Below are 12,594 nucleotides of genomic sequence, written 5' to 3'. Positions count from 1 at the left end.
GACCGATAATTTGATTAATAAACGGCACGCGCCGGTGTTTATCCTATCACGTGTCACTGATTAAACATTTACATGTATGACATTAAACCAGCCCACGGGAGATGTATGATGATAATTTATTAAAGTCATTTTCATTTTTTTGTGGTCAAACTATCTATGAAAGTGATTAAATGTGTATCAAAAATAAATCCTTATTATTTAATTATTTTTATTGGATACAGTTGATAACCGCAGATTCTAATTTTCACAGTTACGAATTTTAATTGTTTTTAGTAGCGTGTCATATACATTTTTTGTAAATATCTGACAGACCAAGTCAATAGATATATCTTCAACTATATCATTTACCTAAAAGTACTGATTTTTATTTTATTTTGATAAATATGGGGCGGGGGTCAGCTTCCGCAATTATTACGCAATTCCGTAAACTTTTACACACAATTCAATATTTCATTTAGTATAAACGTTCATTGCAATGTAACATTATTATGTCTTACAAAACAATAAAGTTTACACATTTTTAGTTATTATTGATACGACTTTCGTATGAATTATATGTAAATGGAAAAATGAAACATTACTCACCAGTGTTGCAGGTTCTGTGTTGAACCTTCTCACAAATATCACATGTAACGGCATGTTGTTAAGGACGAACAGTCTCCTTGCACGCAATACACAAAACGGACATTATCATTTAATAAATAATCATTTAATAAATTATCATTTAATAAATTAATATGATTATGACAAATATATACACAAAAAAGGTCTGTAATAATATTCCTTCAATTCAGGCAATATTAATAGGAAACGCGCTTAATGTTATTAAAACTGAAATGTTGTAGAAAATACTCCTTTTTATGTATATCTTCACAAATTTTAGTAAATGATATTATTAAAACATGTGTGTAAATAATTAGCAAAGGCTTTCTATAACATCAAAGATCATTTGTAACTTGCGATATTATATATCTAATAAAGAATTGTTACTTAATGCGCTAATGACGAAATTATAAATTAGCACCATAACATTAAACCACGGGACTTTAATCTGATTTTAGCCCGTAATTAAACGAATGAAAACTGTGATTTGTTTATTAATCACCAAAATTAGATTTTAAAAAATGTAAATTTTGCAACTGATATTTCAGAAAAAGTAAATAAAGTAAAGTCCAGCATTTAAAACAGGGGTCGAAATGTCTAAGTCAGTAGGGGTCGAAAAGTCATCTTACAAGGGGTCTAAGAGTCAAGGGGTCTAGATGTCATCTTAATATCTTAAGGGGTCGAGAAGTCAAGGGGTCTAGATGTCTTACTTGCAAAAATCTTGACCTGCCCTTTTCTGTTTCTATCCTCCATTTTAAAATGTCTAATGAGTGTCATGTGACCAAAACTTTGCAAAGTGTCCTTAATATTCACTGTATCATTAGGTGTACAGCTTATATTGTTTGAAAACGTTAATTGGTTTTTAATTGATACTGAGTAAAATTCATAATGGATTAATTATTGTATACTGTATAAAGTTTAAAAAAGAAAGAAAAAATCATTTTTCAAATAAACATATACATATCTTTACAACATCATTCATTTTAGATATATTTTTCAGCCCTTTAAGCCAAATACAGATGCTATTCATCAAGGTTAATGGTAAAAACATTCAAGGTTAAAGAGACAGGTGCACCTAATAAGCTTAAGACCACTGCCAGGGTGTATGACATTTCTAAATAATGGATAGTTTTATATGAAATATATTATAATTTTAAGTTTTCACGATGTTGTTACATTGCAGGTTTGCTCATTTAAAAACTTCTTTTGCTGTTCATACTTCATTACAGTGAAATATCCTTTTAAAATAACCACCCAATGAAAAGGCGTCATTTCATATGACTGTAAACAACAATGGATGCCTCCACAGTCTGTTTACTTAAGTACAAAACTTAACTGATTTTGAATTTTAACAAACATAAAAATGGTTTGCAGTGACAAACAACATGCCATAGTTACTTTATATTGTATATTATTTAATGATCAAGTTCAATATAAAGAAATGCACTAGTTAAACAGCTTAAGGGCGTCAAAACTAATGACTCTAGGATAGATAAAAAAGAAATAAATAACATACAACTTACTTTGAGTTTTCCCGCTGTTGCAGATAACGCCATTAACGGTGCATAGTGAGATATAACCCAGTAAATTTTACCCCATCATCATAATGACAGAAGCACACGATATAATGATGTTTGCACTTCATATAAAGTAGCGGTCATATAATTATAGATGGACATCGTATAATGAAAAATCGACATAATATATTGATAAGTTGACTGTATATAATGATGCAACCACATAATATATAGAGGATATTCAAGTTTTTTCTATAAATACATGATTTATTTTCATTGAGTGGTATGAAAATAAATATTTCATGAGTGGCGGTAGCCACGAGTGAAATATGGTAATTTTCATGCCACAAGAAAAACTTGAATTTTCTGTTTATTATATACATTTTTCACCTTTTTGATATTAAAATTTGAAAGAAATCCCTTAATTAAATTTTGTGTACTGGCAGAATTTAAATGAAAGTAGTCCGGCAAGACACCAGTGAAAATACTGAAAATATGTTTCACTGCAGTGAAAAATAAATTTTTACAGTGAAAATACGGAAAATGAAAATACACATTTTATTTCATCAATATTTCTCAATATTTCATTTATAAGTATATAATAAATTCATAAATGCACATCGTATAATAATAGATGCACATCGTATATTATTACCTGATGCATTATATAAATGTTATTTGGTATTTTTCACTGTTTTCTGAAATTCTTAAAACGTCAACGTTCGCAAACTGTTGACCGGTCAACAGTTTCGACTGTTTCCCTCGTGTGTTCTGACGTCATTGACGTCATAGAGGATCCCACTTGAAGCGCCCATCGATCTTGATCATGAACCAGACGTGACGTGACATAAAGTATTAAGGTTAATTATGAACATATGGGCATAACTATTTTCTTATACCTTTTTTCTTCTGCAAGTCTGTTAAAACAGTAATTGATCAGGTAATAAAACAGTTATTTCATATGTGATTTTGGAAACAGTCAAACAGTTGTCCCTCGGTGTCGGGATAGTGTTTTGAACTGTTGCCCTCGGCCTACGGCCTTGGGCAACAGTTCAAAACACTACCCCTCCACCTCGGGCCAACAGTTTGACTGTTCCCAAATTACATTGATAAGTTTACTGTATATAATGATGCAACCACATAATATATTCATAAATGCACATCGTATAATAATAGAAGCACGTCGTATAATAATAAATGCACATCGTATAATAATAGATGCACATCGTATAATGAAAGATTGACATAATATATTGATAAGTTGACTGTATATAATGATGCAACCACATAATATTTTCATAAATGCACATCGTATAATGACTGGGCGACATCATATAAAGTCACATTGACATCATATATTGTTGAGTTGACTTCATATAAAGATGCATCTACATAATATACTCATGAGTGCACATCGTATAAAGAACGAGTGACACAACAACGTTCATTTTTAAAATCATAAGACAGTCAAGGCTTTCCATAAATGATTTGTACGAGTACCTGTTCCGCCAAAATATTGTTATTATTATATATGTGGAAGTACGTTCTGACCTATGCTTGCAATTGCATAGCATAATACAAAGCACCTATTCATTATTCACTCATTCAGATCAGTCAATTCTTTTGCGGTTTTAGCTCCGTAATCCTTTAGTTTTTTCACTATTTTATTATCTTCTTTTAGATGAGCAATGTCGAGTGCTGTTTGATTATTCATATTTAGGCAATTTATATCCTTAACCTTGTAACTAAGAAGCATCTTAACGATCTTAAGACTTTTGTTTTTTACTGCTTCCATCAGAGGGGTTGAAAGATTAAAGTCAGGTGTATTGATTTCAGCATCTTGAGCTGTAAGAAAAATCCGTGTTATTTTATTTTTACGCTCCTTTATAGAAAGGAGTAATGGCGTGTTTCCTTCACAATCTCTTAATTTGACATCAGCATGCTTAAAAAATTCATTTATCATCGCATCAAACCCGTTAAGAACTGCTATGTGTAATATTGTTGCTCCTCGATACTTTTGTGATATATTTTCTCCACCTGAAATCTTCAATTTGAGTAGTTCGGGATTTTTCTCAGCGAATAAAGATACGATTTTATAGTGACCAGAATTTGCAGCCATGTGTATGGGACTAAATCCCTCTACTTCATGTCCTTCTATTCCACATTTTAACATACACGAAACAGTATTACTAGCACCTTCAGTACACGCGTCATGAAATATTTCAAAGATTTTAAGGTCTACATCTTCTCTCTTCTGTAACTCTGAAACGAAATTTTCATTTCCGAAGGCATCATGAGATAGAACCTTCTTATTTGATCTATAAAAATACAACAGCCGTTTGAGCAATAGTTCAAATCTTGACTTCGTTATATATACTTTTACTATTCGTTCATTATCTGTTATGTCGGCTGTTGTGACGTACGTCATGAGAAAATCAAGTGAGCATAGATTGATGCCATTGTTGATATCCTTCTCACAAACCAGTAAACCTACTACGTCGGCAATAATATCATGACTAAAGCGGAATTCCTCGTTGTCTTCAATATAGTTAATGAATCCGTCTTTGTATAAAAGCAATGTGTCTTTAACAAAAGATGATGAGGGCACTTTGCATAGCTTTAATCGTCGAGAAATTTCACTGTGTTCGTCCTTTTCCTTATTCTCTACTTCTGTTATCGTCACTGTCTGGTTTGATTGTGACCATAAGAAAGAAAATGCTGAGAAAGAATTAGTGTCTCCATTCAACATATCACGAAGACAGTTTTTGATAAAATATATCGGCTTTTCGAAAAACGTGAATCCAGAATTTTCAAAGAGTTCTAGATATTTGGCATACATACTTGCACACTGAGGAAAACCTATGTTAAACATTGCCGATTGTTGATTTGTATACTTTGTGAGACAGTCGTCTAAAGAAACATTATTTACTTCACGTCCGTTTACGTTCAAATGACTCTTCAGAATATCACGGCGCTCATCATTTGACATTTTCTCAGATATGACTTTTTCAACATTGTCATCAAACCAGGTCCAAAGCTTTAATGGAATACGTTTCTTAACTTGTTGTAGAATGTGCGGCTTTATCGTTATTATAATGAATACACCATCTGCCTGCTGCATTTCATTTAGATAGCGCTGCCAATTTTTTAAATCACTTTCGTCAAGAACAGCAATTCCAAACATGTCGTCAATCAATATTACATCACAAGTTTCGGTGCTCACAGATCTCCAGTCTTCGGGTGTTTTTAGTATTCTGTATCCTTTTGAATAATGTTCTGAAATTAGCTTCAATGCAATTGTACTTTTGCCCTCTCCATGATTTCCACTTATAACAACTATTTTTTTCTCCTGTAGACGTCGTGAGATATTTCTATATGCCTCAGTCTCCACAAAAACGTCAGAAAAAGACTTTTGTCGAAAAGCCATCTCTCTTGCGGAACATTCTGTAAAATATTTAAGGACTGTTGATGCAATATGAGCACTTTTTTTGTAATTGATATTTTTATCAGGATTTTCACATATTCAAAGTTATAAATTAAACTTGATGCCAAATTGATAACTGAATTCCTATTTCACCACTGAGCAAACTAACGTGTTAAATATGAAAGGATCCGTTATTGTACATTTTCTTATAATGGGGATCAATTGTGCCATGTGATTTATTTTTAAAACTTTGGTTAAAAACTTATGGAGCAGACACGGAATGTATACTTTTTAACATTATTCCTTAAAGTGTGACCTTAACCTTTTGGGTACCAAGCCAATTATTGTGCTCTTCACGTCGTCTTATAATGGTGATCAGTTGTAACAAGTTATTTCAAAAATAAATCAGCGGTTAAAAAGTTATGGAGCGGTCAGGAAAAGTAGACTTTTAATATCAAATGAAGACTTTTAACATTTGACCTTTAAGGGTGACCTTGACGTTGGGGATGGCAACCAAATTTTTGCGCTCTGCATATCGTCTCGTTATGATGATCACTTGTGCCAAGTTATTTTTAAAAAAAAATCAGCAGTTTAAAAGTTATGGAGCGGACACGAAGTGTAGACTTTTTATTCTGAAATGAAGACATTTTAACATTTGACCTTTAAGTGTGACCTTGACCTTGGGGGTAGCAACCCGATTATTGCGCTCTGCACATCGTCTCATTATGGCGATTACTTGTCCCAAGTTATTTTAAAAAATTCAGCAGTTAACAAGTTATGGAGCGGACATGAAAGTGTTACGGACGGACAGACGGACGGACAGACGGACGGACGTGCCAACATTTGGGGTTTATGTGTTTTTATTTGATCTTTATGTGGCATTTTTCCCCATAAACCAGTTAAAATACCTGATAAACCAGTCGGTTTATAGGATTTGCTTCTTTTTTATACTAAAATTATGGACGAAATGAAGCTCATAGACCATTGAATGTTCGCCCGGACAGACGGACGGACGGACTAACAGACGGAGACCATTCCTATAATCCCATTTCCGCTATGCGAAAGGGGATTAACAAGCTCTTTTAACTAAGTAAGAGTGGACACGTTTGGGACTATCATTTTATGCCTTCAAATTCTAGCATAATAAACACTCGTTCCGAATCAAAAGTAAATTCCTTACCTTTCAAATTGTCAGGTTCTGAAAAAAAAATATAAAGAACTGATAATATTTGCAGTACGTTTGACTGTTTGACTGGTGTCAAATTGTTGAAAATAAAATGGTATTATATTACAATATATAATAACAGAGAAGTAAAATTTTAAAAAGAATGAAAATGAAAGATGTTGCTTGATATTTTAATTACCATAAAATGTTATTCAGACAAGAGATGAATAAAAAGCTTGTAAAGTTTAAAGAATTGGCCATCGATCGATATTTACTTAGGCACTCGAGGCAACACTGTGTTAGAAACAATGCCAAAATTAAGGTATTGCGACCCTAATGGGCACTATAAGGAACTAAAATATTGACATCATAGGTCAGATATATACCTTAAAGTACACCTGTATGCACAATTTAAACAAAGTTTACCGTACGGAAATCAAGTTATGGCCACTTTTCTTAACTCAAGCTAGGATGTTATGAGAGCTTTTTTTTTAGAAATGAGGAACCTTTAAATAATCTGCAATAACATTCTAATGAAAAATGTTTTTCAATTAATTTTGGTAAGAAACAAATAGCACCATTCAACTAACAATCCACATAAGCAAAATCATGGTTTCTACTTAAAATTTATGAAATCTGTATAAAAATGTTACCCTACCCCACCCATTTTACCACGTTTTTGACCATTTTCCTACTAAGGGAGCCTAATTAAAAAAATCCTTAAAATTTACCCATATGAGTGCCTGTTTTCAAAGTTTCCCTGAATTTTTAAAAAAGTATACTGGTTGATCTTGTAAAATATGAAATACTTTCACCGTCTACTTTTGATTTTATTACACTTTGAAAATATCAGGTACCATATTTATTACTAGATTTAGCATATTTTAGCCAATAAATACCTATATAAATTAAAAAATCAAATTTAAACACTTTTTTCTTTCCAAATATGACATGAGAGATACATAAATAATGTTAAAATAAAAAAAAGAAAGAAAGAAAAAGTTGACCCTTCTGGGGATTGAACCCACGGCCTTTATTTCCAATGTAGTTAACAATGGTTCTAGTCTGGAGTTCCTTCCCCTTATACTACGTTTCCGTAGTAAATGTAGGCAGGGAACCAGACTAACAGTAGTTCTAGCCTCAATCGGAACACCTCGGGCGACTTCAAGAATTCAGATTCCGAACTTGACGGAGATTGCCGAGTTGTTACGATTGGTTCTAGCCTATTTGAATACTCTTCAAAGCGGAGGTAATGCATTAGGATGGTAACCGATACCTGTCATCCAGGTCAAGTTCAGCAAATTTAATAGATCTACAAATTTGTTATATTTAATTTTATTTCGAATCCGTCTTAACTTGATATTGGTTATATATCTAAACGTAGATTAATTTATTAACAGACTAATAATCTGGCTTAATTAGCATTTGCGGCGCAGCTTAGCTATAAGCTTTTACAATAGAAACGGAAGTAGCTATTCGCGCATGCGCATTTTGCGTACGACAAAAAGTCATTACTGAATAATACATGTACATTGTACAAGTTTTTAAGAAATTGATAAACAATTTGATGTAAATACACAATGATTAACCATGATTAACCATGAGTTAAGAAAAGTTCATTTTGATAAATAACCGATGCAATCGTAAATTTAAGTAATTAACTTATTTACGCACTCAGGATCTTTCAAATTTGAAAGACGATGAACGATGCATTGTATTACCCTTGTAGGGACTAAAATTACCCAATTGGAACTGTACACTTCCTTTGATTATGTGAAATTTGCAAGTTAGTTAGTGTCAAACAGATGGATGCGTGACAGGTTGTTTTACAGCATGTTTTCATTATCATTCAACCGGAACGTTTTGTACCAGTGACTTAGTTAGAAACGTAAAATTATGATAATCGTTATTTAAAAAACTTTTGCCCACACCTATCAATGTTTATAATTTATTTTATGAAGTGACAAATATTACCTAGATTATGTAAATGTGTAACGATAAACAAGATAAAATGTGTATTATTTCGCTACCCATCTCAGAAACTCAGAAATTTCAGTTTTTATTAGTAGATCTCTATACATTAATGGGTCACATATATAAAACACTTTCTTCGAATTTTTCAAAGAATTATAGGCTTTCATTTCATCCTTTTCATGTGCTTTCTATTATAGGATTTGCTTAGGCATAAATACAGTTTGAACTTTCAATCGCTTTGTTTGACTAGTTTAACAAAAATAAATACTTTGTCGCGATCTTATTTCAATAAATGATGTAATTTACGGTGTGCCTGAGAGAACATTTAAATATACCTGTTGCCATGGTACTCATCTTCGGAGTTTCGTCCTGTCTTTTGGGGTCAAGATTCTCACGCAAAACTGTCTCTATCTCAAAAAACATGTTTGGTATTCCAAAAACACGCCCAAGATTTAAGAGAGCCTATAAGATGAAAACATGAACTTTCTTAAATAATCTGTAATTTATGCTTTTTATGGAACAGTTTAAGAATACTGGTCATAAGAATTTGTATAGATTATGTGACAATCTAGTACAGAATTATTTTTAGATATAACATCAGTGGCAGACGTTGTCAGAAAATTAGAGCTAGAGAGTGTATAAAACCGATCGCACAAATTATTTTATAATATAAAAGATTTTGATATAGCATCAAGGTTGTTTTACCGCTGACATACCACACCAATGTCTTTTGAAATCAATCTCTGTTAGCCATTTCTTTGTGTTCACTATGTGATGAATCTGTAATAAAACATGCATATTCTTTAAAAGTTAATTTTACACACATCGTATGCTTATGGTGGTCATTAGAACCAAATTATTGTAAAATTCCCTCATGCATACAGAAGTCATGCACTGGACGTACTGTTTCGAACATACGCATGTGTGGCATTCTATCCCCTCCCCTTATTCCCCCTTGCCCATTTTAATGACTTAGAAACAACAATTTTACAATGTTGACAAAGACAATTCTGTGAAATGAACATACAGGAATGGCCTTTGAAAGTGAAGAGGACTAACAAATCGTTTGTTGGGTTTAGCTAATTAACTGTATTAAAACTGACTGAATTACAGGAAGCAAAATCATTTGACGCAGTTAATTTTACGAAAGTGTTAAATGAAGGCAACCTCCAAGGCCCTTCCCTTATCTATCCTCTTCTATCGGCGTTGCAAAATGCAGCAATGTAATTACGGCACCATTAAATTCCGCAATTTTGGCAGGTATAATACTTTGATGGAGACGTGCAAGAGTGCAAAAGTGTCATAATCTCATTTTCGATGTTACATAAAAGCTGATAGTATACTCTTTTGTAACAATTCGCTATTGTTAGAATATAATATGTATAAAGCTATATATGCTGCTGCCTGTATTTCTTGTAATTAACAAAATACTGATAAAGAAGAAATATTTTTGTATATTACCTTAAGATCACTTCGTGCATGCACAAAATCATTTTAGATGGTTAACAGTCTACTTAAAATAGCAGTATAACACTTAGTTCCTGAACATTTCATTTTTTACGTACTGTATTCACGTGTAAGAAAGACATTATTCATTACAATATGCGTTCGTACCATATTTCTATATTCTTTAATTCTTGTTATATCGTATATTACACTGGTATTCCAAGGATACATGTCATCCACTGACCAGTTCCATGCTTTTGTATTTCCATCTATTAATGTGGGATCTCCGGATCTAAAAAAAAATCGAAACTTCAGAAATTAAGAAACAGTTTGATGAAATATTCTATATGTAATACAAAAACCTGTAATAATACATGAACATTGTCATCCCCCCCCCCCCGCCCAGCTTTTTGTTATTTTAGCCACTTTAAACATTCTCAGTCATAAACGAAATTGCAAGCATTTTATAGCATTATTTTCTCCTGTATCATCGTACAACTTCATCAAATACTAGTTATAAAATTTACAAACATTTTATAATATATATTTTTCACTTTAATTTATTGTCTTTCATAAGGAAAAAGCAAATGCAAATGCTTTTGAAAATATTGTAATAATTTTAATTTCCAATGACAAGGTGGTTAAGACTGACAAACCACTTTTTGATTTATAACATTAAATCATAGAATTGTCATTTAAATATCATAGCGAACGTATAAAACTGCTTGCAAGAATTAAATTGTAATATACATGTACATTTTTGTATTATTTTCTTCTTATGCATTATGTTCATTCAATTATCGGCATAATGATATTAATACCTGTAAAAACCGATGTGTAGTGTTTCGCCGTCTTTGGTGAAGAAGTTTCGCAGTAAAAATGCTATTGCCGATATGTCAAACTCTGCATCTGTTTTAGCCGCTTCATTTCTCGGAAACAAAACATTTAAAAGATCTCGATTTGTTTTCAAATCAGTTATGGCCTGCTTATTGTTTTTCAAAAATTCTTCTAAACTTGTTCTCCTGCAATCAAGCTCGTTTTGGAGAATGTGTCTATATACCATACCACCAACATTCGTTATCAGATTATGACACCTGTGCGTGTACGCCTGGTTGTCCGCAATTCCTGAGTTGCTTGAAGACCCTGTTGCCATGATTACTCTGTTGCTCGAAGGTATCGTTTTCGGTGTAGAACTATCTTTGATATGGTATTAATCGTGTCAACCTCATATAATTAAAGATTGCACATTCCAAATAAAGTACGGAGACATTTTAGCGGAATGTATCTACAAGTGAAATTTCGAGATCCATTATATCGCCATTTTGGTTGTTGCTTTTGCTTTGTTGTTGTTTTTGTTCTTGTCTCATTTTTGTTTTGTTGTTGTTATTGTTGTTTTGTATTAATTGCACATTTGCATTAATTGTACTAAGTTTACGTCGTTCAATTTTATCAAAATGGAAAAGTGAAAAAATATTATGTTTCATATTATACTTCAGAAGTTTCGTGAAATGTTGATAAATGGTTTGTCCATGCACCTGTGATGAATCTAATGAAAACGAAAGTTGAAAAATTAATATTTATTAAAAATTAAGAAATTACTTGTTCGAATTTGTAATTCAACTTTCATTATTCTTGTTAATTTTAATTCTTTTAATAACTTAAACTGATGCAAAATATCTTAAACGTAAAGAAGGAAGTAAATTAAGGAGGTGGCCATTTTTTTCTTCATTTTTTCATTAATCGTTAGAACAATTATCGATTGTCAATTGTCGATAACAATTATCTCTTTAATCAATTTCCATTGATTTTTAAAATATACAAAGTTTCACATTAAGATCATCATTATACTTTATATGTTCGTAAAATACTTACAAATTAAAAATAAAATGAAAAAGGAAGTAAAAAGATAGCCTTACCTTTCAAGTTTAAACAAGACGATCAATAAAAAATTAAAATTACTTGTCATGCGCAGGACACTACAAATACACTAATGTCACAGGTATGTAGTGCTAACAGCCCGACTTAAGGTATTACCATCCTAATATTTGGTACTCATCGTTACAACGTATAGATGAGTACCTTTGTACTAGCGTTTTTAATACAAAACCGGTTTATGTACATTCTTTGTTCGCTCGAATGATTCGAGCTGTATTTAATCGGGGTTTTCATATTCGGAAATCAGTTTCTAGCGAGCAACTCTTAGGGACACTCACACATTCAAATTCAATGCCAAAATTATTTTGTGAAATGTACAATATTTTAAAAGCGTACAAGCTTTGCCTAAATAAAATGTATTGTTTAATTTTTAACGGAAACATAGTGTAGACATTTAACATCGTTTTGTATAAATGTTAAATGTTTTGCAAGGAACCAAACATTAAGGTATTTGACAGTCACTTACCTGTGATGTCGAATGGGCACATATTTCCAAAAATATCTGCACTTAAATAACACTGCAATCAAAT

General features: G+C 32.0%; 1 protein-coding gene across 2 annotated transcripts; it reads right to left on the bottom strand.

Moving 5' to 3' along the window:
• Nucleotides 1-2,664: 2,664 nt before the first annotated feature.
• Nucleotides 2,665-12,481, bottom strand: LOC132760607 (uncharacterized). Of its 2 annotated transcripts, XM_060752616.1 has the most exons (7): nucleotides 12,046-12,481; nucleotides 10,951-11,675; nucleotides 10,298-10,421; nucleotides 9,389-9,463; nucleotides 9,019-9,145; nucleotides 6,725-6,742; nucleotides 2,665-5,564 (listed from the first exon to the last, which is right to left on the bottom strand). In XM_060752616.1, exons 2-7 carry the CDS (start codon nucleotides 11,280-11,282, stop codon nucleotides 3,718-3,720), a joined length of 2,523 nt encoding a protein of 840 aa, XP_060608599.1. In that variant the 5' UTR covers nucleotides 11,283-11,675; nucleotides 12,046-12,481; the 3' UTR covers nucleotides 2,665-3,717. The 2 variants fall into 2 exon arrangements, with proteins under 2 accessions (XP_060608599.1, XP_060608601.1); XM_060752618.1 differs by lacking the exon at nucleotides 12,046-12,481 and having other exon boundaries at nucleotides 10,951-12,039.
• Between the last annotated feature and the right edge of the window lie 113 nt (nucleotides 12,482-12,594).

The sequence above is a fragment of the Ruditapes philippinarum genome, unplaced genomic scaffold, assembly GCF_026571515.1.
Source record: "Ruditapes philippinarum isolate M1 unplaced genomic scaffold, ASM2657151v2 ctg1345_1_1_1_1, whole genome shotgun sequence".
In the NCBI taxonomy this organism is placed as follows: domain Eukaryota; kingdom Metazoa; phylum Mollusca; class Bivalvia; order Venerida; family Veneridae; genus Ruditapes; species Ruditapes philippinarum.
This window is presented reverse-complemented; position numbering and strand designations above follow the sequence as displayed.

Bases quoted from the DNA above. Each gene is read 5' to 3' on its own strand.
- LOC132760607 (XM_060752616.1), bottom strand. From the start codon at position 11,282: ATGGCAACAGGGTCTTCAAGCAACTCAGGAATTGCGGACAACCAGGCG. The intron at 10,422-10,950 runs GTATTAATATCA...ATTTTTTTTTAG, and splicing joins CTACACATCGGTTTTTACAG to ATCCGGAGATCCCACATTAA. The intron at 9,464-10,297 runs GTACGAACGCAT...GTTTTATTACAG, and splicing joins TTAAAGAATATAGAAATATG to ATTCATCACATAGTGAACAC.